This window comes from Lacerta agilis, chromosome 3 (assembly GCF_009819535.1).
Source record: "Lacerta agilis isolate rLacAgi1 chromosome 3, rLacAgi1.pri, whole genome shotgun sequence".
NCBI classification, from domain to species: domain Eukaryota; kingdom Metazoa; phylum Chordata; class Lepidosauria; order Squamata; family Lacertidae; genus Lacerta; species Lacerta agilis.
Window position 1 is genome coordinate 102223197 of NC_046314.1, and position 27716 is coordinate 102250912.

The window sequence follows — 27716 nt, forward strand, 5'->3', positions numbered from 1 at the left end:
CGGTAGCCGATGCAAAAGTCGTGGGGACCAGACACCAAAAACGCGAAGTTCCGCCCCCTCCTCGTATTATCTTTCTGCCCCACATACGGCGGGCTTCGGATGTGAACCGGAAGCCTCTCTCTCTCCATCGATGGACTCTCTGCCTTCCTTCGTTCTGATTGGCTCTCATTCCGGCCAATCCCGAAACGGCCAGAACGCCTTGTGCGGCTGCGCGGGACGGTTTGAATTTTTTAAAATACCGTCTCCTCCCAGTTATGGTGGACGCGGCAGCTTCCATGGCTTCGCGGGCGCCTGGGGCAGCCGCGGAGCTTTCCGTGCGCGCGCAGTGAGTAGTCGCCGGCTGGGGAGGGGGTGGGGTGGCGGCTCTTCCCCTTCCCCGGGTTTTATGGCGGTGAGGGGCAGGGGTAAAATGCTCTCTGCACTCGCACAGAGGCCGTGGCAGCGAGGCTCCGCCGTGCCTGTGCGCACTCTGAGTCAGATGCATCCCAGCCTCTCTCTTCCTGCTTCTTCCTCCCAGAACACCTTTTCCAGTTACCTCAAAAACAACAGTTGCTTAGTCTCCTCCGTTCACACCTCAGGGCAGCGGGGAGGGCAGTCCTCTTGCGTTGCTAATGGGTCTTAATGGCCAGGTGTTTTGCATGGGCTAGCCCAGGAATTCCTCTGCAGTTTGTATTTAGAGCCACGGAGTCAGTAGTGTTGGAAGGTTACCCTAAAGGTCATCTAGTCCAATCCCCTGCAATGCAGGAATATGCAGCTGTCCCATGCGGGGATCAAACCTGCAAACCGTGGCATTATGAGCACTTAACCAACTGAGCTATCCCAAATCATCAAAATCCTATCATTTATTAATTTCTAGGGTTTAGGCCCCTCCCCCCAATCTATAACACCATGTTACATCCAGCTTTCTTTCTTTCTACTTATTTATAAATTTGTATTTAATATTTATACCACCTTTCATCCATGGTTCTGAGGGCGGTTCACAACATAAAAACACAAAATGCATAATAAAAACAAGAACGAAAGCCCCCACAAATCAATAATTCCCCCTGCCACTGACATACGTACAGTACAAGGGGTATATGATGTTAATCAGCCAAAGGCCTGGTTGAAGAGGAACATTTTTTCCCATGGTACCTAATGGTGTATAATGAAAGTGCCAGCCAAACCTCCCTGGGGAGAACATTCCACAAATGGAGATTCACTTGTAGAATAACAATATATTGCTAGACTACCCATTTCAATTCTAGCAGGTCTGTCTATGCCGTAAGAGCAAAAGTGTATAGTGCATTATTGTGCCAGCAATTCCAAGGTTTATGGTGTGGGTGTGGGTGTGTAAATATATATCATTTGTTGCACTTTTGTGCAAAAATGTGGGAGGGGTCAAATTAAGAAAAAAAGCTGTTGAAAAGTAATGGAGGAAGGAACCATCAAGCTTTGTGCTGCTACTGCAATTTTTAAAATAATAATTATCCACTTGGAAAACTCAGTATGTAATGGCTGCCATCCTAAATGTCAAGGGTCAAAGTGTGATAAAATGCTTTAATGGTAAGAGTTGTCAAGCAACAGGTGATTGATTTAGCCCACCCCTTCAATTAAAGAAAGAAATCCCCCAGTAGGTTCCAGGAGGCACATAGTGACAGTTCCATGCAGGCCTAGCTACAGATTATTATTAATAATATTTGTATACTGCCTTTCATCCAAATATCTCAGGGTGGTTCACAGCATAAAGATGACATTCTAGAACTTCAGTGCCAACTGAAAAGGTTGGGTATATTGTGCCTCCTAAGCACCAAACATTAATTAATGTGGCTGCTGCTCATGTTTTCACTTTCAGGTTTTTGAAGGCTGAAAGAACTTAAATTTAGGCTGGTGGGTGCTGGTGGCCCCCCTGGCCTTGACAGTTCGGAGCCACCAATTTAGCTCTAGTTTGTGGCAAGGGGAGGGGGAAGAGATCTGGCACCTGTACAGTATCTTTAAAGCACTGTGGGATACAGTGCCAGACCCATTCAAATACTGCTAAACTGCCATATTGTGTTAAATGCAAATACTGATATGATGCTGTCTGGTTTGTTTCACAGAATGTTTGAAACTCTCATACAGAACTACTGCGGTGATGACCCACTTGATCCTTGGTATAGGTTAGTCTTTCCTTTGGCTGCCCTCTATCTTGTCTAGATTTATTAAGTACAGTACTAACAAAAAAGACCAATTACTCCAACTTCAAAGCTAAATAATAACACCCGACCTAAAATCATGACAACCATATTTCTCTATATGGAGAGCAGAGAGATGCCTGTATATCTGAAACTAAAGATTTCTGTTGAAATTTGTTGGCAGCATCCATGTTAACAGCTCCTTTTGGTGAAATGTCTTCATAGTGTCTATCCACATATTTAGTAGGGATTCTAACTATATTGTAAGGCAGCCTTTCCCATCCTTGGGTGTCCAGCTGTTTTTCAACTACATTTTCCATTATCCCTGGTAATTGGCCATGCTGGCTGGTGCAGATGGGAGCTGTAGTTCGACCACATCTGGGGATCCAAGATAGGGAAACTCTGTTGTAAGGCTTACTATTAATCAGTTCCTCTTTTTAGGTATTTTCAGTGGATTGAAGGTATATCGGAAGCAGAAGGGAGACAAAAGTACCTGCTGTACTTGCTGGAGCGGCTTGTGAAAATATTTTTAAGTGACAAGAGGTACCAGCATGATGCAAGATTCATCAACTGCTGTGTGACGTTTGTACGTATACAGAATAGATGCACAATTTATTAAAACTTTGCACATGCTGAACAGTAAATAGTAAATTGTTTTTAAGTTGTTTTGGATTGATGTAAGTAGCCTTAAATTATAGAATTATAAGTTGGGATATAATTATGTTTGCATTAAAAGAATCTGAATTATTGTACCTTTGGATTGTGTAATATTTAATCTGATGTTTATTGATGTTCACTGGAAGTCCTGTTCATCTGGTTAGTTAGCAATTAAAAGGAATGTCAGAGTGTAGGGGTATCTTTTAGTGCAGGGGTGGGTATCCTGTCACCTTCCAGATGATGCTGGACTCCAACTCCTATTGCCCTGACCATTGTCAATGCTGGCTGGGGCTGATGGAAATTAGAGTCCCGCAATGTCTCTAGGGCTGAACATTCACAATCCCTCTTTGGATGGCAACCTGGAGACCCCCTGACCCCCTCATCCTCGCCAATCTCCCGTGATGTGTCACAAGTGTTTTCTTCTGTGTGAATCAAGACACAAACAAAGTTTTACTTGGCCCTTTACTATAACCAAGCCCGAGCAGATAGCTCTTGTACCACACATTCTGCTGCACGCCTGCTCTGAATATATAGTACAACACTCCCTGTGAAGCTGCTTTTTACCAAGTCACATAATCAGGGAAGGTTTGGAGCTCAGTAGCAGAGCATCTGATTTGTATGCAAGAAGTCCCAGATTCAGTCCCTGGCATCTCCAGTTAAGACTGGAAAGAATTCCTTAATAATAATAATAATAATAATAATATTTTTTATTTATACCCCACCCATCTGGCTTCTCTGTAATGTATGCTCTAACTGAGATTCCTGCATTGCAGGGGGTTGGACTAGATGACCCTCAGGATCCCTTTCAAGTCTACAATTCAATGATTCTATGAAGCCCTATGGAGAATCGCTGCCAGTCAGGGTAGCCAGTACTGAGCTAGATGGACCAATGGTCTGACTTGGTATAAGGCAACTTACTTTTTCTGTTGGTACATCTAGCTCATTATTGTCCATTCATGACGTTTAAAAATTAGTGATATGGTTGCAAAGTTGTTTTCTTTTGCTGGCAGCAGCTCTCCAGACTTTCTGACAGGGACCTTTCTCCGCTCCTACTTATAGAAATCTTTTTAACCAGACATATCAGGAAATGAACTGGATACCTTCTTCCACTTGGCCAGGTGACAGACATGGCTTTGTCTACAGGGCTTGGAGTTCTCCCACTGTGTACTTCAACTACTGATGACTATTCCTTGGCTTGTACAGGGGAGTGAGTAGCTGAGTTGTAGTATGGACAGGAAGAGATTGAAGAACCCTTTACTCTCTTCTTGGTTCTTGTGGTCGTGAGTCAATGAGTGGAGCAAGCATTGCTGGCCTTTCGGCCACTTACGTTCAATTCAAAATTGAACTAGTTGCTACCCAGATGAGTAGTTTGGCTTCAAAGATTTTTTCACACACATAGAAAGCTAGTTTGCAAATATTGTTGGTAGTGTTGGTTGTTTTCTTGTCATTGCTTTTATAATGGAAAATTATTGTTACTGAGCTGACTTCACTTGCTTTAAATGAACGTTAAAGTGTATATGTCTATATCTCCTCTAGGCCGACTTCATCGATAAACCAAGCAATTTTTTTGACTATTTGTGCAGCCAAGGGGTTGGTAACAAGTCATCTCTTCTGTATTGTGCTTGGGCTCAGAAGCTTGGCATGCAAGGAAATATATCTCATGCAAGCGCTGTTATTCAAAAGGGTATTCACAATGGAGCAGAACCAATTGAGAAGCTGCATCAACAGTACAGGTATGTCTATATTTGGCCTGTGATTGACAAACTGATTTTGTAAAGACCAGTGGAGTACAAGCGAAGAACCTGTAGTTTGGGGCAGAATGTGCCCCTCCAGGTCTTTTTGTTTGGCCCCTGGCCCCCTTCCCAGGTCACACCTATCACAGCTCCTGTGGATGGCTTTTGATGTGCGGGTCTGAGGAAAAGTGGGTAGAGCAAAAAATGTAAATTTTACCTGCTCAGTAGACTAGTTTTGACACACATTCAGACACCCCTCTCTATGCTCCATTCAAGAATCAAGGGGCATCACAGTTGGAGTACACATTCCAATCAGGCAAAACTCAAGGTGCAAAGGAGGGCCATGAGTTAGGGGGAAAGGGTGAGGATAGTTCTGAGGCCCAGATAGAGAGGACTTGTGAGGCTGCATTTGGCCCCCTGGGTCTGAAGTTCCCCACCCCTGTTGCGGAGGAAAGTAGGTATATGCTGAGATTTTTTCAAGCCTCGGGTGTTGTCTGATTAAGTGTGAGCTGGAAAACCTGGAATTAACGATTCAAAGACCATATGTGCTTCTTTGTAAAAAGGCTGCATCTCTTGACAGTGGTGAGGCTGAAAATGAAGCTTAAGAGTTAAAGGCTTTCAAACTCTAATTGGCATGTGAGGTATGTGTTTTGCTTGGTGATAACTGGAGAGCATGTATGCGATTGAGGAATAATTTCATTGTGACCAACTTTAAAAACAGCTGTTGTGTGGCCTGCTTTTAAGCTGTCTTTGCTGTGATCTTTAAACTTCGACTCAAGCTTTTAAATTAAATCTTATTTGATACAGAAGTATTTGACTTCTTAACCTTCCATCGCTAATGCTAGTTACGGTCTCTTCTCTTCAACCTAGATTTTTGCAGAGTTGCTTACCTCAGAATCAAATTCCAAATCACGGTAGGTTTACTTTGTACACTTTCAATGTAATAATTTTATGGCTTGCTTTTTAAAAATTTAATTTAGTAATGTCAAAATTCCTGAAAATAAACTTGAGGGTCACGCCGTTCAAAGAGGGAACTGAAATGATGCTAATGTAAAACCTTTGTGTCTCTGCCTGATGGCACTGCACATTGTGGCATTGTCTCCAAGGACTCTTGAAAATCTTAATGATCTACTGGTTCTGTATAGGGGGGAACTGATGGGTGGCTGTCCTGAAACAAACAGTTGGATTTTTGTCCTGTGAACAAAGAGAGTTTGCTGTGAAGAAGTAGGCAGGATTGCAGTACACACATATGCTGAGTCAGGCCACTGGTCCAATCAGTTCAGTATTGTCTGCACTGACTGTTAGCAGCTCTCCAGGATTTCAGACTGTTCTATCCCATAACTAACTGGAGATGCTGGGTATTGAACCTAGTACCTCCTATCTGCAAAGCAGATGCTGTAACACTGAGCTGTAGTCATTCCACACACTTGCTGAGGTATCATGTTTGCAGACAAAAAATGGTCAGAACTGGACTAGGACACATGTTTTAGACTGGAGAAAAAGCACTGGTTAAGTGAGAGTGTGCCCAGTGGAAAGGGGGGGGGGAGGAAAGAGAAAAAGAGCTCTGCATAAATACAATAGCTTGGATCCATTCCTTCCTCTCCCCTGTGACCATCTGGGAACCCTGAAAATTCTTTCCAAAAAGTTGGATGGCCCTCCTAGACAGGGTGGAGTGTGACACAGGGGGCTGTTGGAGGATAGAAAATAGCCTCAAATTACTCAGTTTCGAGTGATTCTCCTGGACGTCCCCATTGCTTTGTTCTACATTGCTATGGTGCAATGGCATTGTTGAACTTTTGTAGATAGCGATGACAGAAGCTCATTTTATGCATTCTGTTCTAGCCTGTTTTCTGGCTTCAGCCAAGTAGTCAGTGAAAGAGATAAGATTGTAATCTAAATCTCTACTTGTTTGAAGTGGTATTGCTGTTCTGGTGCATTCTACACTGAACACTTTTAATGTAGAGAAACAGACCAGGTCCTAGAAGCCAGTAATTTCCCCATCATCATCTTGTGGAGGTAATCTTAGATCAGGGATGGGGAACCTATGGACCTCTGGATGTTCTTGGACTACAGCTCTCACCATCCCTGATAATTAGCTGTGCTGGCTGGGGCTGATAGGAATTGGAGATTGAGATCATCTGGAGGGCTACAGGTTCCCCATCCCTTCTTTTATATGTGAACTGTTTTTTAATTATCAGCATCCATTCTTGGTTTCTCTAATGGTATTTTTCCTCCTACTGTAGTTGGTGTTCTACAGCCTCTTAACCCTCAAATGTCAAATCAGATGGCTCCTAAAGAAGGCCCAGTCTCTGCTAATCAAAATCCGGTACAGTAGAACCACAACTCATTACGTGATTGCAGCTTTGAACAGGTGGCAGGAATATAAGTGGAGAATTGGGGAAAACAGTTGGAAGAGGGTGTCTGAGATCTTGTGATATTTCCTGAAGGCCCCATTAAATATCACATGACCTTCCCAGGGCCCTGCCACAGAAAATTTTTAAACCCTCCACCTTGCTTACTTGGCTCTGGGAAGGTCACATGAGGCCTCTGTTTATTATTGTTATTTATTAAATTTGTATCATTCTTCTTCCGCTGCCCTGTTCCTTGTCTTTTCAGCCCTGTGCTAAAAGAATCCTCAAACTGAATTTCCTCTCCTATTTTCTAGAATCCAGCTAATTCTGAACAACAGCCCATCATCTGTAGTGGACAAGAAAAAATGTAAGTAACTGTAAATTACGTTTGCAACTTGAATGCTCATGCTTAAATGGCTTGGCTCATGCATACTTGAATGTGCATCTTTGCCCTGTCTCTTGAGTCCAGGGGGAAACTCTGCTTTCCCTGCTAAGCTTTCCCTAGTTAGAAACAATAAAGCTGATTTTTTTCATTGGTAGCACTCACTCTATACAGTGGTACCCCGGGTTACCGAACCGATCCGTTCCGGGGTGCCATTACCACCCCAAAAAGTCCGCAACCCGAGCGGCGCATTTGCGCATGCGTGAACCGCGCAGATTGCTTCTGCACATGTGCGCACGGCGAAACCCGGAAGTAAACATTTCCAGGTTGGCCGCATTCACAACCCGAGAAAACGCAACCCGAAGCAAACGCAACCCGAGGTATGACGGTAATACATTTCCAAAGGAGATATGCCTTATTCATGCCCTAATTTCTTACTGACATTTTACCTCATTTTTACCCTAACATTTGGTAAAGAAGCGGGTTACAAGGTACTCCCCCTTTATCATCACAACAATCCTATGGTTATTGGGATGTGCATGGAACCCCCCCTACCCCTAATTTATTTTTTAACCTGCTTTGTGGCCTCTTTGCTTAGGATGGTGCCTCTTTTGGTTTTTCAAATGATTGGAGATCTCCATTCAATGAAAGTTTGCACTGGAGCAGCTGTCAGAGCCCCTTCCTTATGGGTCTTCAGAGCAGTCCCTGCTTGCTCCTACAGCATGAAGGTTGCTGACGAATAGAGCAACTAACTAGTTGGGAAAATAAAGGCAGCACCCCCAAAAAATAGCTGGGGAGGAGGGGGGGGGAAGTCCACCCTGCCAATGCTGCGACTTGCTTTGGTATTTGTGCTTCCTCCAAAGTGAATGCACATTTCTAGTAGACTAGACTGAACAAGGGGAGAGACAAACCCAAGAGCACCCTATGAACATCTCCCTTCTCAAAAGATTCTTTTGGCATTTGAATTGGTGTTGTCTAGAGGCTGGCGTATTACCATTTGTTGACTTCATGATAGGATAGGATGTTGCTTATTTGTGTTTAAATGGTCCCTCTTGTTCTGAGTGTTGCGTGCTGTTTTGGGTGCCCTTGGGCAGAGACGGTGCCAATAGTTGCTGTAAAGAAACTTGCCACTTCTTTTCCTCCACAGGAAACAGCCTAGATATGTCAACTTCATATCCAGGTCAGAAATCCAACCGACTCCATCCAATGCTAACCTTGAGCAGAAGGTCATGTACGACAAGAACCTTCTCTTCTGTGAAGGTTCTGAATTGTGTTTTGAAGAAGTAAGAGCGAATGCGCATTTTAAAAAGGCTGAGCAGCTGAGAAGGAACAAAAAATGGGGTAATTACAAGTTAAGACTTCCAGCTAATCTTGCTCCAGAGCCTGAAGACAGAGTTGCAAGACATTTTAAAATTAGACAAAACATGTAGCTACACTAGACTGGACCCAGGCTAAACTAGTTACACTTTGTGTCACATTGAAATAAATGGGGCATAATTTTCACATTGATGATCTTAGTAATAGCCGAAAACACAGGGGCAATGGGAAGCTAACCATTACAAGGCCTGTCCCTTACAGATTTTCCTAAAAGTTCTCAGATATGGCAACTTATCCAAAGTAACTCATTCAGTTTTTGTGTGTAGATGTATCCTATATCCTTGGAGACCTTAACATATTCAGAATAACCAAGTATTTTTCACACCTAGTCTATCATCCTGGCTTCTGTCTTGGCCTCTATCTTTTCCTGTTTTTTCAGAGTTGCTAAGTTTCCTTTCATAATAGCTATTAACAATAACCAAAGAGGAAGTGGGAGAGAGATGCTGCCTACCTCCAAACTAAAAAAAATAAAATAATGTAGATGCTTTGTTTTCTGCAATATGGCATTTGACATTCAGAGGATGATGAGAGAGAATTTTTGAAGAAGAAGGAAAATGACCTCCTTGAGCTACAGAAACTACAGCAGAGGCTAGATCAGCTCTCCCAGACATCATCATCATCATCCCAGAAAATTGCAGCACAGCCATCTACTCAGCAATCCCTTCAAAGCTCCACAGTGGTATGTATGTTTGTGATACTGTATACTATATTGGCATTCTTTGAAATATTCACTCTCTGCGTTGTTAACATCAAAATGTTACTTGGTTGAAAAACATGCTTTGAAAGTGCTGACTTCCTCGCCTCTCTCACCCTTGGGGAGCAGCAGAGACTCCACGCCAGGACCCATAGCTGCACCCCTCCTCATTAACTGCTCTAGTGAGATAGCCCCCTATATCTCTTTGTGCCAGTTAAGACTAAGCAACAGCATCCTCAAGACACTGTTAAAGCTCATGAATGAAAGAGCTTGGCTAGCATTTCATTGATTGGTTGAAGGGATAAACTGCAAAAACAAGTACCTAAAGGTATTTTCAGTAGTTGCTCTCCAACTCCAAGCCTATATAAGCTTTCCAAAACCCAAGTCAGGTTGTTTTTCAGGAGCTGTGCATATTTGTTATTTAGTGAATGTATTACTTTACTGAGTTGGCCCACTAGCCAGTCTCGCCTAGTATTGGGAGCAGCAGCTGTCCAAGTTCTTCCCACAATCTCTGCTTGAGTTGGAAATAGTATGCTGTAGCCCTGTCACCTTTGGCTAGACAGTGGGTTTTATTTCACTTGGGCTGGTGGGGGAAGCTAACATGGTACCCTGCAGATGATTGTTGGACTATAGCTCCCATTAGCCACAGCCAGTGGACAGGGGTGTTGGGAGTTATAGTACAACATCTAGAAGGCACTGTGTTGGCCACATCTGGCTTCAAGTCAATAGGATAGGAATGAGGAACCAATCTCGCCCAACATCCGTGTCTATTTCCCATGCTGACTGGGGCTGATGGACAACAATACCTATTGGTCTTGCAAATAGATGGTATTGTTTGAATCGCCTAACTTTCAAAATGTCCTTCATGTGTTAAAACACATTTCCACCCTAAGTCTTCAGGGCATGATGGGAAGCAGATTTAAACTGATAAAAAAATTCCTTAAAGCTTTAAATCCATTCTAAGTTTTATTTTAAAAAATATGCACAATTTTCATACTAACACTTCTATCTTGAAATGCCATAGGTTGCTGGACAGGGTCAGAAATGCATTAAAACATTGTGTAAGATTCTCCTTGCCTAAATATTTTTTCCCTTCACTTTTTAAGGGTGACCCATACGTACAAACCTGTGCAGCTCAGGGTCCGCCAGAGTGGGCAGTACCTTCCCTAGCTGGATATCTACAAACGTCTTTGAATTTGGGGACAGAACATCAGAGTTTGGCATCAGGTGCTTTAGCTTCGCAGCTGGTAGGAAATCGGCAGCAAATATCAGTTTTTGATGAGATTTCAGTGGGTGGTGCTTCAGCTACACAACCAGTCGGGAGTTTCCGGCAACAACCAGCCTTGGTTTCTACATCAACCATACCCAGCGGAAAGGCTGCACCCAAAGCAAAACTTGATCTTGAAGATTGTGAGAATACTCTGCACAGATTTCAAGTCAGCTCTGATGATCAGCCGCCCCAGAAACGTGCTATCCTCTCCAACATTTGCCATCATGGAGAGCAGTAAGTGAAAACTAGGCCTCTTAATGCCTGTCTCCATTGTCCCCCCCCCCCCCCCCCAGTTTTTCTTTTGACTAGGTGAGGGGAACTTGGAGTGCGTTCCTTGAGGGGGATTATTTGCGAAGACATGCTATGGCAGGCATAGGCAAACTCGGCACTCCAGATGTTTTGGGACTACAACTCCCATCATCCTTAGCTAACAGGACCAGTTGTCAGGGATGGTGGGAATTGTAGTCTCAAAACACCTGGAATGCCGAGTTTGCCTGTGCCTGTGCTATGGCATTTTTGGGCAGACCTAAAACCACCCTGCTCCTTTTCAACAGATGGGTCTGTCATAAATTTTAAAAGAAAGCCATTCATTTCCTTTCACCCCTCTCTCATTTTGAGCACTCCATAAAATCAATGCTGTGTGTTGTTCATATTTCACTACCGGTTTTTGACCTTGTAAGAATTAGGTTGCCTTTAACCGATACTGGAGAACTTAACACATTTGCTTTTCTGTGCAGGCACTTGGATACATCTCATCAGAGACCGCAACACTCGGCAGAAATGAGAGATGGTAATAATATGCTCTCTTTGTAATGCTCTGTGAGCCCTCTAATATAGTGAGCTGTTGAGCTATACCCAAAGGTCTCCTACGTGCAAACCATGTTTATCTTACAGGCAGTGAGTGGTCTGTGGTTCAGCAGTGTTGAGGCTCCATGATAAAGTTGGCTCCATCTACCGTAAGGGCTTCATGGCCGCGGAGCAAACATGCTCATGAATCATTGCATAACACTGGAAAGCCAGTATGGTGTAGGACTAAGGACAGAAGGTTGCAGGTTCCAGTAGCCATGAAGCACAATGGGTTGACACCGGGCCAGTCACTTCAGCTATTTTCATGCATGTAATTATTGCATAGAGGAAGGGCAACTGCACCCCATGCCCCCATCAGCATCTCATGCAGGCAGCATACACTCAATCACATACCCTGGCCGGTCTGCAGCTTAAGTAGAACATGAGAAAGGGCCACCTAAGTGTATGCAGGCAACTAGGGCTCTCTTGGGCAGGGACTCTGGTGCTCCGAAGCACCTACAAACGCGTACACATAAGCTCTCATCACACAGATGTTGGAGGGTGTGGCTGGCATGGCAGCATCTGTAGTGTGCCTGATTCTGCCTCATCCATGCGATGGTTGTATCTCAGCTTCTATCTCAGCTTAACTTACTTCACAGGGTGCTTTTACTTCACAGGGTGGCTGTAAAGATAGGAGTGGAAGAAGGGGGGAAGTCCGGGATTGGGGGCGGGGGGAGAGAAGTATTTTTTAAGAGAGCTGAATTGTTGAAAGCATGAAATCTCTTACTACTTAACAATTTGAAAATACTGTATGTACCAGCTCTAGATAAAGTAGCCCCCATGGCTGCATCCATACCAGTTACAAGCTCAATTTGGGTTCCAAGTACAGTGGTGCCCCGCTAGACGAAAATAATTCGTTCTACGAATTTTTTCGCCTGGCGGTTTTTTCGTCTAGCGAAGCGGCAATGACAGCCGCGCTCCCCTAAACGAAAAAAACAAACAAAAATTTTTCGTCTTGAGAAGCAGCCCCATTGACTTTTTCGTCTTGCGGGGCGGCTTCCGCTAGATGAATGCCGTTCGTCTAGCGAGTTTTTCATCTAGAGAGGCATTCGTCTAGCGGGGCACCACTGTAAAACTTCAGTTCATACAATTTGTTTTATCTTTACTTTGGGATTAAAGCATTTTATCCTTTGACATATTTTCAAATTCAAACTTTATTTGCGTAGCCGACTGGCCATAGCATCTAAAAGACAAACACCAACAAAAATACAGCAAATATGGTTACCAATAAAACCTTATAACCTATTAAAACTCAAGTAATAGCTCCTTGGAACTTAGCAGAAATAGTAAAATGTTAATAATAATGATGATAATAATAAAATCCTATGCTGGGAATCCGGATGACAACACTGTTGTCGTTCAGATAGCAGCTCTCAATCTCATTGCTCTCTCGATAAATCTGGCAACCTTCTCTGTTATCGAGCTGTTCTGGTCGGCTAGAAGTGAAAACAATTTGGCTTCACAAGAGCGGCCCGGGATGGCAGATAGGAGTGGCGTGATGGTCTCATCCCTCAGGTCTTTATATAGGGGGCAGGACAAGAGTACGTGTGACACAGTCTCTACATAGCCGGATCCACAGGGGCATAGCCGGATCTCGATTGGAATTTTTTGGTATCTACCTTCAAGAACAGCTGAGGGTAACATATTTAGTCTGGCCAGTGTAAAGGCCCGCCTAAATTTTGGGATGGTTAGGTTGGACAAGTATGGTGCCCGAGATTTGAAGTGGGAGGGGGGCAGATAAGCGTACCAAGCACTAAATTTCTTGATAGAGGCCAGATTATTCTGCAGTTCAATATCCTTCAGGCGCTGGTCAATAAGGATTTTTGCCTTGGGAAGACCCATTTTAAGTAGGTGTTGTGCTTGGAGGCCACATGTGAGTGGTTTTTGATGCACTGCTTTGGACCACAGACTTCTGTGTGCATCTCGTGTAACTAGGGGCAATAGGCCGGATGGATTTAAATTTAAGCGAATCCAATAGTTGAATGTTCTTAACCAGGTCCGGGTTTCGACAGAGGGGAGGCCGGTCTGCAATCGTAGGGCCGCGTTTGGTGCACATGGTGGGACGGCTAGAATCTGTCTTAAGAATTTAGACTGGACCGTTTCAAGTATGTTACAATGGTTTCCTGTCCAGATTTGGGCCCCATAGAGTAACTGCGCCAAGGGTTTTGCTTGAAAAACCTCCAGAGCTGCTGGAATATGCCTGCCTCCCTTTGTAAAGTAAAAGCGAGACAATATTTTGGCGCTTTGGGAAGCTTTTTCCCTGGCATATTTATGATGAGCCTCCCAGGACCCTGTTGACTGGAAAACTATTCCGAGATATTTAAAATTTTTGACCTGTTCTATTGGTTGATTGTCCATCTCCCATCTATATTGTCTGTGTCTCCTAGCGAAGACCATGACTTTGGTTTTTTGGTGATTTACCACCAGTTGATCTCTCCTGCAGTAGGCTGAGAATTCTCTTAAAAGCCCTCTGAGGCCTACTTTGGTTCGTGACAGAAGAACCGCGTCATCCGCATAGAGGAGCGCTGAAATTGATTTTTCGGCCAGTTTGGGGGCATGAAACTCCGGGGATGTTAAATATTTGACCATGTCGTTTATGTATAGATTGAATAAGGCCGGGGCTAAAATGCAGCCCTGTTTGACTCCTTTGTTGGTTGGTACAGGGCCAATCAGCTGCCCATTAACTGAGGTTCTTACATATATTTGGGAGTCTTTGTATAGGCTTTTTATCAAGAATAGTAATCTTTTATCAATGCTGGAAGTGTTTAATTTAGCCCAGAGTTTGACTCGTGAAATCGAGTCAAAGGCCGCCTTCAGGTCAATAAAGGCTGTGTATAGAATCCCACGTGCTTTATTGACATATTTATCTATGAGATGTGCTAGTACGAAGCAGTGGTCTATTGTTGTTCTGCCCTGTCTGAAACCGGCTTGCTCCTCTGCCAGAACTGCCTCAGTTTCCATCCAGTCAATTAGTTTAGTGTGGAGGTGTTTGGCGTACAATTTGCTGGGAATAGGGAGGAGACTAATGGGTCTGTAACTCGCTGGATCAGCCATAGGACCCTTTTTGTAGATATACACTACCCATTCTGAAACAATGCTGGGCACTGGAAGTTACAGCATTAATATTTCTTTCTTTTTTTCTTTTTAAGAGGAATGCAGTTCTATAAAGTACAGCAAAGTCTTCTTGCTACTTGTTCCAGTGTTAACTATTGTGCCTCTTTGGTGGAAATAAAGGAGCACATGTGTAATAAAGTCCATTAACTTCAATGCATGTTTGCCACTGTTGAATTCTTATGTTGGTTTTCTTACTATTTTAGCATCGGGTGGTAGAAATTCTTCCATTTTCAATGACAACCACCGTACCACTCCAAACACATCAAGTATGACACAAGCGACTCCATCTAAAATACTTCCATCTCCTACTGTTCACACTAAAGAGGCCCTGGGTAAGTATATGGTCCCTTCAAAACAGGAGTATAAAACCTGTGTTTCCATGTTGGCCGTGGGGGAGAAGTCCTCTTCTCTGTGGCTGCTAGCCGCTGACCTGACTAGTTAAAAATACTGTCTTCAACAAAACAGACTAGTGGCAGAGGGATGGAGTGATCTGTTTCCCCCATTTCTGCCAGCCTTCTGGGTTTATGTGCATTTGTTCTTGTTGAGGAGGAGACTTTAATTCTTCTGCAGTTAGCACAGAAATCAAGTGAGCTAGTCAAACAGGGATGGAGCTATACATCCCTTTTCTGCCAGCCGGCTCATTCACCTATATGGATTTCCTGGTCACCTATGGCTATCAAAGTAATACTTAAAACCAATGCTTTTTCTGGGGGTACGCAGGGGTACGCATACCCCTAGACATTTTGTGAATCTTTGTACTTTTCTCCATTTACTGCATTTTTTTCTCCCCGATTTGAACTATAAAATGGTGATTTTCTTGAGTCAAAATGAGAGTACCCATAAACATGTTTAAAGAAAAAAAAGCACTACTTAAAACAAGGCTGTGCATATGGTTGGCTTTAGGAAACTGACATTTCCAGCAGTTACATCCTATTGCATTTCCCTAGAATGGAGGTGTTAAATGTCAGTTAATACATAATATTAAAAGATTCTCCAGAAGATTAGTAGAAATCAACCAATGGCAGTTCAGTTTTGAATATATATTTCTGCATTCGTTCTGAGAAAAGGAAGAAAGCTAACATCCAGCAAGGTTTATATCTTCTGATATAATTAAAAAACAACAACTGCTCCTTTTCCCTTATGGGGTACCCAAGAGCCCATATAGAGACCAACCAGAGAGTATTGAGAAGCAAAGCAGCTAATAAGCCTGCTCTTCATTAAACAGTTGCAACAGGGTGCTCCCCCCCACACAGGAGAGAGGAGGAGGACCCAGAACAAAGGTGTGCCCGCCCTTATATAGACATTTTGAAATTCCCTGCCCTGGAGCTCAAGACCACCCCTCCATACATCCATAGCTGTCAACCCTCCCTGCCGTTTCCCAATGCTATAATAAGGGAATTTCCCGCAAAAAGGGGAAAGGTTGACAGCTATGTACATCATACGTACATCACAGAAGGGGTGTAGCCCAAGACCACCCCACCCCCACAAACATCATACCTACATCACAGAAAAGGCGGTCTACAACAGAAATTTGAATATTGTTGTTTTTCCTGTCTGTCAGGTTACCTGATAATGCCTTATCTGATTGCCTTTTCTGGTAGTCTGGCCATAGAGACTATTGCATTTTAATATTCTGTTGGAAGCCGCCCAGAATGGCTGGGGAAACCCAGCCAGATGGGCGGGGTATAAATAAATTATTATTATTATTATTACTACTACTACTACTACTACTACTACTACTACTACTACTACTACTTTGAGATGGTAGTTACTTAATTCCTGAGACAATGGGAAGGTTTTTTCCATTTCCTCCCTTCTTGCAGAGAAACATCTGGACAGTTTGGGAGTTAAAAGGGTTTCAGGACTGTCTTCCTGTGCTGCTTCAGACATGTGATTTATAATATTTATGTATGTGTTTGCTTGGTACATTTATGAACATTTATTATATATCTAAGACCTTTAAATTCTTACAACACTTCTCTGGAGGCACATCTTTGGGTCAGTTTGCCCAGGGTCTTGATCCTAGTTAACATGTGCAAGCCTCTTTAGTAGGGTAGAAGCTGGAACTGTGTGAATGCAAAGGGATGGTCCTAATTACTGAGCTAAGATAATTTCTTTGGTGCAGAAAGCAGGTAGCAATCCTCTTGCTGCTCACGATGAGCTATATTCTTGACTAAATGTATCGGGGGGTTGGCGTCTTTTTAACCTGGCATCTGTTTTTAATTTTTCTTCTTCCATTGCTAGGATTTATCATGGATGTCTTCCAAGCATCTTCCTTCAAAGATACTACTATACTTTCAGAAGGTGAAGATGAGTTTGAGGCCTACTGTAGAAATAACGGTACAGATGTCTATAGGTGTTGGGGAGATGAACCGGCACATGTTGCATAATTTTTTTATTGGTATATATCTAATCCTGAGTGTTATAAAGCTAAACGAGTACCTTGTTGGCCAGGCGTGGTATCTACTGCTGTTCCTTTGTGGGTGGGTGGGGGACCAGTCACAATAGGGAAATTTTTTTGAGCAACCAAAATAGTGAATACATTTTTGAGTTCTCAGGGGTTTTGTGTTTTAAAGAGGGGGAGAGAAAAATTGGGGTATGATGTTGGACGTCCCAAACTCTGTAGAGTTTTGAAATGGAATCCAGCGGGTGCTGGGCACACTTAATTGGATTAGTCTTTGTACCTATGAAGCTGCCTTTTTTCAAATTGGACCATAGATTCAACTGGCTTGGTATTGTCGACACTGACAGGTAGCAGCCTTCCAGGTTTTCTGGCAGGGGACTTTTGTAGCCTTACCAAGAGATGGATTGAACCTGGGACTTTCTGCATGCAAAGCAGATGCTCTCCCACTGAGCTATGGCCCTTTCCTTGTACAAAAAGCAACCTCAGGATACAGAGCATAGCTGTCAACTTTTTCCCTTTTCTTGCGAGGAATCCTATTTGGTATAAGGGAGTTTCCCTTAAAAAAAAGGAAAAAGTTGACAGCTATGATACAGAGGCTGCTGGGACAAAGACCTGATAACGTCTCTCGCTCTCACTCTCCCTCTCCTCCCCACTTCTCATTTGTTTTCAATATACATGAGTCCCTGGTGAGGCAGAGATTAGATATAAAGAGATACATGAGAGTCTTTATATTAGTCAAGCTGCAGTGTGAGTTTAGTTGATGTGGTACGTAAAAAAAGAACCAACCACCATAAAAGTCAAATTGGGTAGTATTTCTACATGGCTGAAGGGCAAAACCTGCATTTGTTTAATTCCTGAAGGTAACTCAAACCTCTGGGAATAAACATGCCTCATACTGGCTTTACAGTGAAAGTAGATAAGGAAATGCTATTTAAAAGTGGATTAATGTGCAAAGCAATTCTTTGGGAAGTTGTTTCTCAAAACCAACTTTTTCCTCACCTGTTCCTTCGAATGAAAAGATGCTCGCTGAAAAGAATGGGATTTCCCCCTCAATTTCTTTACTTCAGAGTTGATACCTGATTTGGTAAATTGATGCCTGTTGGCAGGGCTGGCCTTTCTTCTTTGTAAGCTACTCTGGGAGTGTCCTGCTTGAGCTCCATGGAGGAAGGGCAGGGTAAAACTGTAATAGACTGTTCAGTTCGTAATGTTATCCACAGTGGTTGAGAGATCAATGTGCAGAGGGTTGTCTTACCGTCCTTTTCTCTCCCTTCCTACTAAGAAAAGCCAAAATCTGTTTATCTCCCCCTCCCCAGCTTCCAGCATTAAGCCCAGTGCTCCTGCGGCACCGCCTGCCTTTACAATCTTTGAAGACGAGAATGCAGAGTGAGTTGAACTGTTTGCAACACCTGTGTATAGGAGCCCATGGCACTATGTTATCTCAAGGTAGTCTCTTGCAGCCATCTTTGGGCTTCTCTCAGTTCAGGCAGAAAGACTCACCACTGTTTCTTTCAATGTTACGGATGCTACCATTGCATCTCGGAGTGGTCCAAAGGGTTGTGATGCTGCCACACTGCTAAAGCTACGTAAGGATCAGACTGATCATTACCTAGATAGAAGGTTGCCTGGCAGTTATCTATAAATGGTTCTGAGTTTTCCTGAAGGAAGAGCAGGGTAGGTAAAAATAAAAGGAGCCAGAAGGAATTAACCCTTCTCTTTCGCATCTTGTTGATACTTCCCATAGTAAATCTCTTTGAAATCCCATCTGGTTGGCATGACTAAAGGGTTGAGGCCAAATGGCTAGGTACATTACTCTGGCATTTCAGATGGGGCTTAAATGAACGCGAGGAAGTGAGAGCATGCGCAAGTCTCTGAGCTGCACACATAAGCATATATCCTTGTCACCTGCAATGGGGATGTCAGATTCATATTTACTAAAAAGGCAACAAAATGAAGTTGTGTGACTTACAAACCTGGCTTATCGAGAACAATGGCCATTTTGGACCGCCATTCATTCTCTGTGTGAATTGCTTTGCACTAAAGATTTGCTCCAAAATTGAACTTTTTCTTTCAGTGTTCCAATGCATCCCCCAAAGTTGACAGGATCCAAAGTCTTTGGAGAACGTCCCACAGTCAGCTGTGCTGCCAAATCAGCAGTAAGTGAATGGCATTTATAACAGAGACATATATCAAGGATTTCGAGAATGCAGGATTCTTTCAAGTGTTTTGAGAGAATACTCCCAGTAGTCCTCACACCCTACATAGAGCCTCATGGGAATTAAGCATGCCCCTGGGGCATGCTTCCTCCTTACTACTGGGTGTTTGTAAATTAAGCTTCAGATCTGTGTAGGATACAAAGTGGACTGCCACAACCTGTGCTGACCCCTCTCAACCTGTCCCTCACACCCACTCTGTGTCAACCTTTTTTGTTCTTGTCTTTTGTTGTTTCTTTTAAACAAAGGAAAAAAAACTAAATAAAAACCTTAATCAAGAAAGAACTTGGGTTGTCAGATGACCATTGTCGATTGATCGTAGAGTTTTAGTTGATTTATGTATAACTGCTTAAATTTGCATATGAGGAAAATCAAAACATTTTAAAGAAAGTGTTTGGATGTGGCACTCATGTGTCTTAGTAGGTATTGTCTTAGGAGAGGATCAACCCAACGATGGTGAGCCGATAGCCCTGCAGATGCTGTTGGACTGCAACTCTCATTATCCCTGATGGTTGGCCATGGTAGCCTGGGCTGATGGGAGTTGTAGTCCTAAACAGCCTTGGCTCAGATGCTGACGTCCAGCTCTGAGGGCCTTCTGGCGGTTCCCCCACTGTGAGAAGTGAAGTTATATGGAGCCACTCTGTGGGAATACCCTTCCGTCAGATGTCAAGAAGATAAACAACTATCTGAGTTTTAGAAGACATCTGAAGGCAGCCCTGCATTGGGAAGTTTTTAATATTTGATGCACAGGTGTGTTTTTAAGACTATGTTGGAAGCTGCCCAGAGTGGCTGGGGCAAATAAAATAAATTTTAAATAAAATAAATGAAAGCCCTGGTGAGTGATATAACAGGCCACCCAGCTATGTTCACTTTGTGAGGGCATGCAATTGTTGCAAGAGTTGATTGTTCCTCTCCCGATTTCAAACTGGTTTGGTGTTACATCTGAATGTATTTGTTTATGTGCACATGGCCTCACAAACTCCTTATGTGCGCCTAGCCTGCATAAGGGGAGATGATGCTTGTAAAACTTTTGCTATTGCCAAACAAAATAAAATGGGGGGGGGTGGTGGTTTCCTTTATATATCCCTAACTTTTGGGATGTGAAATTCTTCTTTGAATGGAAAGGTGGATGTAGCTTGTGTGTTGCTGTCTTTAGGAGGTAAGTCCACCAACGGAGAGCCTGAAGGATGACTGCACCGTGTGGGCTAATTTCTGCAACAACACCTTGGCTCCTACCCCAGGCAACACAGGAGATTTTGCTTGCGCTGCGCAACTTGCCTCTACGCCATTCCACACTATTCCACTGTCTGCCTGTCAACTGACTCAGGGTAAAGGTAAATTTGCTGTCCCAGGAAGAATATGTCTAAGAATACAGGGCTGTAAAAAATGGTCTTCCTAGGGAAAATTGCCTAACTATAAGCACTTAATTTTATATTGTTGCTGGCCATTCTGCATCTAACCAGAAAATGCCAGTTAAGCTTGGTTTACACCGGTTACGTCCAAACCTGGGTGGGATTGTGTTAGTTTTCCCAGTTGCACCAGAGAATGCAAGATTCAGCAGTATACTACACCAGCTTGCAGCTCACTGGATTCCTTAGTTGCCTTGTGCCCGTTTTTTAAGAGAGAAAAGACAGGGTAGAAAATGTTCAAACAAACAAATAAATGGTGATGTTCTGAATTATAGGGAATAAATGTGTATCCCAAGTGCTCAGTGTTTCATCCCAGTACTTTGGCTGAATCTCTATGCCTTTTCTTTTGGTCTCTGTCATTTAGGCTTGTCTTTTCAAATGTTGATGATGCCTGTCAATGAGAAAATCTTGTTATTTCCCTGATTTAAATGACTTCACCAGAATCTTTTTTTCTTGTGAAGTAGTGGAAGACCCTTGGAGCGACAGCTTAATTCATCAGCTTTTGCTTGGGCTGCCCAAGCCAATCAGTGCCTACTCAAATACTTTTGGATGGGAATCAAGTCTTCCAGTTCTCAAACCGAAGGCTGAACTCAGATTGGGTAAGACCTGCATACTATATTTGGTGTCCCCCCCGCATAAGTCAGTTTAAACTGTGTCATGTGGATAGAGGTCTGCAAGCAGTAGTCAGTTTGCATTCACTGGAGGATGCCAGACAGAAAGTTTGTGTTTTGCAAGAACAATGAAGTCTTGGGCTTTTTTTTACTCCAAAGCAAATGTTTTTGCAGAGCCAGCCCTATTGTGCATCACTGTCTGCCTTGCATAATACTAAATCAGGGGTCTTCAGATGTACAGGAATTCATCATCCTGAAATATTAAGCTTTCATGGAGTTGCTTATTTTTTTTTTTTAGTAAAAGAAGTAGCTAGCTCTTATAGCAGCTGCAATGCATGCTTGAAAATGTGTAGGCAGTTCCTGCATCAATCTCTGAAGTCAGAGGAATGAGTAGAATGAGACTCAAGACAATGTACATACCTAGGTTTCCATATGGTTCCCTGTCCACACGCAGGCCTACTTGACCTGTTTCATGCACCTTCATACCAGTCTCTGGGACCTTTGTTCCATAGAATTCCTGGAGGAGGTACCACTGTGTTTGAAATGGGTCGTTTTTGCTATATTCTAATTCCTTTTCTACATTTCCTCCTCTTCTTTCTCCTTGCCACTTGCTTAGCAACCGCATCCTTTCATGTTGACTGCTTACTGGGAGAAGGCGCTTTTGCACGCGTCTATCAAGCTTCTGTCCTTGATATGGACAACACGAAAAATAATCGGAAAGTCATACTGAAAGTAAGTGGGCTTTGGGCTTCAGTGGCTTATCTAAAAACAAATGCCACCTCGTAGTGCTGTTGTTTGAAGGTCAGATGTGGATGCGCTACCTCTCTTTTAAAACAGAAACAGTGAAAGCGGTGAAGGTCATGTGTGAGTGTTTGGAGGCGGTTGGAGGATGGATGGCGGCTAACAGATTGAGGCTGAATCCTGACAAGACAGAAGTACTGTTTTGGGGGGACAGGAGGCAGGCAGGTGTGGAGGACTCCCTGGTCCTGAATGGGGTAACTGTGCCCCTGAAGGACCAGATGCGCAGCCTGGGAGTCATTTTGGACTCACAGCTGTCCATGGAGGCACAGGTTAATTCTGTATCCAGGGCAGTTGTCTACAAGCTCCATCTGGTACGCAGGCTGAGACCCTACCTGCCCGCAGACTGTCTCACCAGAGTGGTGCATGCTCTGGTTATCTCCCGCTTGGACTACTGCAATGCGCTCTATGTGGGGCTACCTTTGAAGGTGACCTGGAAACTACAGCTAATCCAGAATGTGGCAGCTAGACTGGTGACTGGGAGCGGCCACCGAGACCACATAACACCGATCTTGAAAGACCTACATTGGCTCCCAGTACATTTCCGAGCACAATTCAAAGTGTTGGTGCTGACCTTTAAAGCCCTAAACGGCCTTGGTCCAGTATACCTGAAGGAGTGTTTCCACCCACATAGTCCTGCCCGGACACTGAAGTCCAGTGACAAGGGCCTTCTGGCGGTTCCCTCACTGTGAGAAGCCAAGTTACAGGGAACCAGGCAGAGGGCCTTCTCAGTAGTGGCACCCGCCCTGTGGAACACCCTCCTACCAGATGTCAAAGAGAAAAACAACCACCAGACTTTTAGAAGACATCTGAAGGCAGCCCTGTTTAGGGAAGCTTTTAATGTTTAATAGATTATTGCATTTTAATGTTCTGTTGGAAGCTGCCCAGAGTGGCTGGGGAAACCCAGCCAGATGGGTGGAGTATATTATTATTATTATTATTATTATTATTATTATTATTACTATTATTATTCTGTCTTCATTTACTTAAGCTTATAAAGAGTTTAAAGGTTAAGACTAGGAACTATACTGGGATAAGGGAGTGTTGGGTTGCCACTTGCTCTGTATGTTTCACACATATGGGTTGATCCATGATACAAGAGACACTTCTGTCCTGTGGCCATTGCACCTTTTGGCAGAAGGTCCTATCTGTAGTGCGATTTGCAATAATTTTTATTTTAGTAATAATGGTGTCCACCCTGCCCTTCTCCAATCCCTTCCCCAACCCCCACCATTCAGGCAAGTACCTAACATGGATTCATGAAGTCACTTTCTCCTGCAGTGGTGGTGGGTTTTTCCTGCATGTTGCTCCTCCCACCCTCCCATGAATGTCCTCTACCCCTACCCTGCTGAAAATGAACTCAATGTGGTTTGTCCAATGTTCTCTTTTCCTTCAGTGGAGGAGGAGATCTATAGATGAGTGGGAGGAGCAAGCCTTCTTTGGGTCTCCTCCATTCGCTGCAGAAAATGAACTTGCCCTGGGCAAGAGAAAGCGACTAACAAATTCAATAATACCGTATTGGCCCGAATATAAGCCGCACCTTTAAAATTCATGGGGGGGAAAGACAATACACGAATATAAGCCGCTCCCTTAAAATTTCGCACTCACACCTGTTCCGTTTTACTGTACGTCTGTTTCAGCAGTGATATCATAAAAGCCAATTTTTGTAAGGTCGCGAATTTAAGCTGCACTTTAACTTTTCATGGTCGGAATTTGGAAAAAAAAAGTGAGGCTTCTATTTAGGCCAATACGGTAATAATAATTACCCTAAAAGTGTTTGTGCATTTATTTGCAGGTGCAGAATCCAGCAAGCCCCTGGGAATTCTACATAGTAGCTCAGCTAACAGAAAGGCTTAAACCGAGCTTGCGCCATCTTTTCATCCAGTTCTATTCTGCTCACTTTTTCCACAATGGAAGCATTTTAGTTGGCGAGCTTTACAGTTACGGGACTTTGCTAGTGAGTGCGGTCTGGGTATCAATGAATGTTAGCTTTACTGTGCGTGGTTTTGGTCCAAATTGGGGATAGGGGACTTTTTCCAGCCTGTGGGTCACATATACTGTTCTGGGAAAGCTTCTGGAGATCACATGGCAGTAGTGGGCAGGGTCAAAGGCAGAAGTGGGCGGAGCAGTAAATGTGAAACTCGCCATTGTACAGTAGGCTAGCTTCTGCACACACTTGTGTACCCCACTCTGTCCTCCATCCAGGCAAGCAAGAATCCTTATCAGAGATCAAGGGCATAGTCTAGCCAGGCAAAAACACTTAAGGAAGGGCACAAAGCAGGGCCAGTGAAGGGTGTGTCCCAGGGAAGAGTCCCAAGGGCCCGATAGAGAGGTGCAGAGGGTCATATTTGGTTTCCTATCTCTGGTCTAGCATGTTCATGTACAGCTTCTATTGTACTCTTGTAGCCTAGTTGTATGCATATTTACACAAATGTTCATTGAAACATGCTCCTTAGTTCAGCATATGTAGGATTACAGCCTTATGCCTTAATTTGTCCACTCATAGCTAGGCTCATTCTTAAGCATCTTCTCTTCCCCACCCCCAACTCTCTCAACTTCAGAACACCATAAACATATACAAAAAGCTGGTGGAGAAGGTGATGCCCCAAGGGCTTGTTATCTACTACACCATACACATTTTGCGCATGGTCGAAGAGCTTCACAGCTGTGGGATAATTCATGGCGACATTAAACCCGACAACTTTATTTTCAGTGAAAGGCAAGTATTTCGCTTGTGAGTTGTTTTACCTTTTTTAAAAAAAAATAAATCAAAATAACCTGCCTTGCTGTATTGGAAATAATGGTTCAATTTCTTTGAATCGCAAAAGGTTTTTCGACGACGACACCTGCGATGTGGATAGCGTGTCTCATGGCTTGACTATGATTGACTTTGGCCGAAGCATAGACATGAGCCTGTTCCCTGAAGGAACTGTATTCACAGGAAAATGCAAAACGTCTGGATTTCAATGTATTGAGATGGTGACAAACAAGCCATGGAATTACCAGGTATGCGGCAAATGCATGGTTTTTGTCTTTGTATATGCAGTCTGGGACATATATCTCAGGGGTAGAACATCTGCTTCCAGGTTCAATCTCTGGCATCACAAGGCAAGGAATATCTCCCGTCTGAAAGCCTGGGAGAGCAGTGTAGACAGCACTAAACTCAGTGACCAAAATTTTTGACTAGGTATAAAGCAGCAACATTGGTGACAGATGCTGCACAAATTAAAAGTCTATTGGTAGCCATTGGGTCTTCATTTCAATCAGGACTTGCGGCTCACTGCTTTTGGAAGGCTGGTGGTACGCGGAAGTACTAAAAAATATCAGTGTGCTGGTTAGAATGCTGGATTAGCACTAGAGACCTGAGTTCAAATTCCTGTCTAGGCATGAATCTCACTGGTTGACCTTGGCCAGTCACCAACTCTCAGCCTAACCCTACCTCACAGAACTGTTGTGAAAATAAAATTGAGGTGGGGGAGGAAATTTCTGTGCCACCCAAAGCTCAGTGGCAGAAGGGTGAGATCTGGGGGGGGGGGGGACACCACACCAAATTGTAAGAAAACTACATACAGCAGTTCAGAAGCACGGGCTAGTTGAGGATCACCAGAAACTTTTGAGGAATATATTATTTTTCCTTCCTGTGTAGCTTTCTACAAACATGTCCTTATTTTTTAGACTGATTACTTTGGTATTGCTGCAACAGTCTACTGCATGCTGTTTGGTACATACATGAAAGTGAAACATGAGGATGGAGTCTGGAAACCTGATGCTGTCTTTAGGAGGTTGGTCAAGAACAGTCTTTTTCCAAAATGTTTGCCTTTGGGGTAATGCGTAACATGTCTTTGCACCTGCTACATATTCCTGTGCAGTCGGGGGGGGGGGGGTTCTAGGAATTGTACTTGGTTCATGTTGGGCATTGACTTCTTTTGGACATCATCATCGACCCACGGCAACTAAGCACACTGCCTCGTAAACACCTAAGGCTCACCAGCCATTTATGAGGCAAGAGTCTTTGATATCACTGGAACGGTGGGGGACAAGCTGCTTGTTTGCCATTATACTGATGCTTTAATTGAGGAACCCTCAATAAGATTTCAAGGCACACCAGTGATTTGAATACCATTTATATATTGAGCACTATTTAGTAAGGTTAGCTAAAGGCATACTGCTGTAGAGTTGGTCTCCAAGAATTGCAGAAAAGCAGTTCAGGGATTGAATATCCAGGAGGAGAGCATGTTTCGAAGCGGGGATACATGGCAACATTCTGTTGCAGGTCCATAAATATATAAATATTTAGTGATCCGCTTTTGGCTGCTGCTCTGTTTATTATGTTGTCTTACATTTTGTTGTTGTTACTTTACCCTGTGTGGGGGTATAGTCAGCAAGGCAGCCTATAAATATCTAAATAAAGAAGACTGCAGTTAAGCAACAACCAGTGATGTCAAAGACCCTTGCCTCCTAGACTTTAAAGGTATGCTGGCATAAAACACATGTTCTCCAGCTTCCTAAATCAGAGGTTGCCTATTGGCACACTTGCCTGCACAGTGGTGTTTCCCCTCCCGACTGAAATTAGGTTTGAAAGAAGCATTTTACTTTTACTCTTTTGCACTTGTGTTGGGTAGTATCCTGGCTGTGTGTTAAATGGGTGAAATCTTACCCAGTAACTAATAAGACTTTTCTTGGTTAAGGGAGACCAACATTGGTCTCGTGTCATGAGAAAGTTTGAGCTTGTATATTAGGACGCAGCAGATTTGCAGTGGGCATTTTTAATGATGCCTGTAGAGTCTTTAACCTTGTTCTTAATCTTCCAGGATCCCTAATGCAGAACTCTGGACTGATTTCTTCTTCACCTTGCTGAATGTACAAGACTGCAACCACATTCCTTCGTTGGGAGCACTGCAGGCAAGACTGAGAGACGTATTTCTGAGCACTTGTGCCAGTAAAGTAACAATGCTCCGTAAAAGGCTTGCAGTGTTGCTCGTGGAAAACAAACGTTCACGAAAGTGAATCTTGGGACTCCAAGGCCCACAAACACGCCTTAATAGAAAATGCTCCCCACCTTATTGTAACTATGAATATAATAAATTTAACAGTGCCTAGGAAACAAGTGTAGCATCTTGGAAACTAGGTAGCTAAGAGAATAGGACCCCAGGGTCCTAATAGGATTGAGAATGGGACCCCAGGGTACTATGATGACTGGATGCAGAAGAATGTATTATAAAGGCTTGGGGAGAAAGATCCAGCACTGTAACAGCTAAGATGAGGGTGTTTATAGAAGGGGTCTATTTTATGTAGAGCAGAGATTTTAACTGCCATGTTTTAGAATGAGTTTTTCAGGCTCTGAACTGTTTACTATGGTAACATCCAATCTTACAAGAACAGACTTCCTCTTCCTGTCCCCTACATCCAAATAAAGGAACGTGGGCGGCACTGTGCTCTAAACCATTGAACCTCTTGTGCTTGCCGATCGGAAGGTCAGCAGTTTGAATCCCCGCGATGGGGTGAGCTCCCGTTGCTCTGTCCCAGCTTCTGCCAACCTAGCAATTTGAAAGCATATACCAGTGCAAGTAGATACCGCTGCGGCAGGAAGGTAAATGGTGTTTCCGTGTGCTCTGGTTTCCATCACGGTGTCCCATTGTGCCAGAAGTGATTTAGTCATGCTGGCCACATGACCCAGAAAGCTGTCTGGACAAACGCCGGCTCCCTC

General features: G+C 43.5%; 1 protein-coding gene across 1 annotated transcript; it reads left to right on the forward strand.

Annotated features, from left to right (window-relative positions):
- Window positions 1-225: 225 nt before the first annotated feature.
- Window positions 226-27118, forward strand: BUB1 (BUB1 mitotic checkpoint serine/threonine kinase). Its single transcript, XM_033145471.1, has 23 exons — window positions 226-325; window positions 2079-2138; window positions 2595-2739; window positions 4347-4543; window positions 5414-5457; window positions 6787-6869; window positions 7209-7261; window positions 8424-8617; window positions 9172-9332; window positions 10454-10851; window positions 11355-11407; window positions 14781-14909; window positions 16822-16952; window positions 18261-18364; window positions 19053-19134; window positions 20348-20519; window positions 21062-21199; window positions 21828-21943; window positions 23805-23966; window positions 24571-24728; window positions 24838-25015; window positions 25685-25791; window positions 26821-27118. Exons 1-23 carry the CDS (start codon window positions 255-257, stop codon window positions 27014-27016), a joined length of 3132 nt encoding a protein of 1043 aa, XP_033001362.1. The 5' UTR covers window positions 226-254; the 3' UTR covers window positions 27017-27118.
- The last annotated feature ends 598 nt before the right edge of the window (window positions 27119-27716 follow it).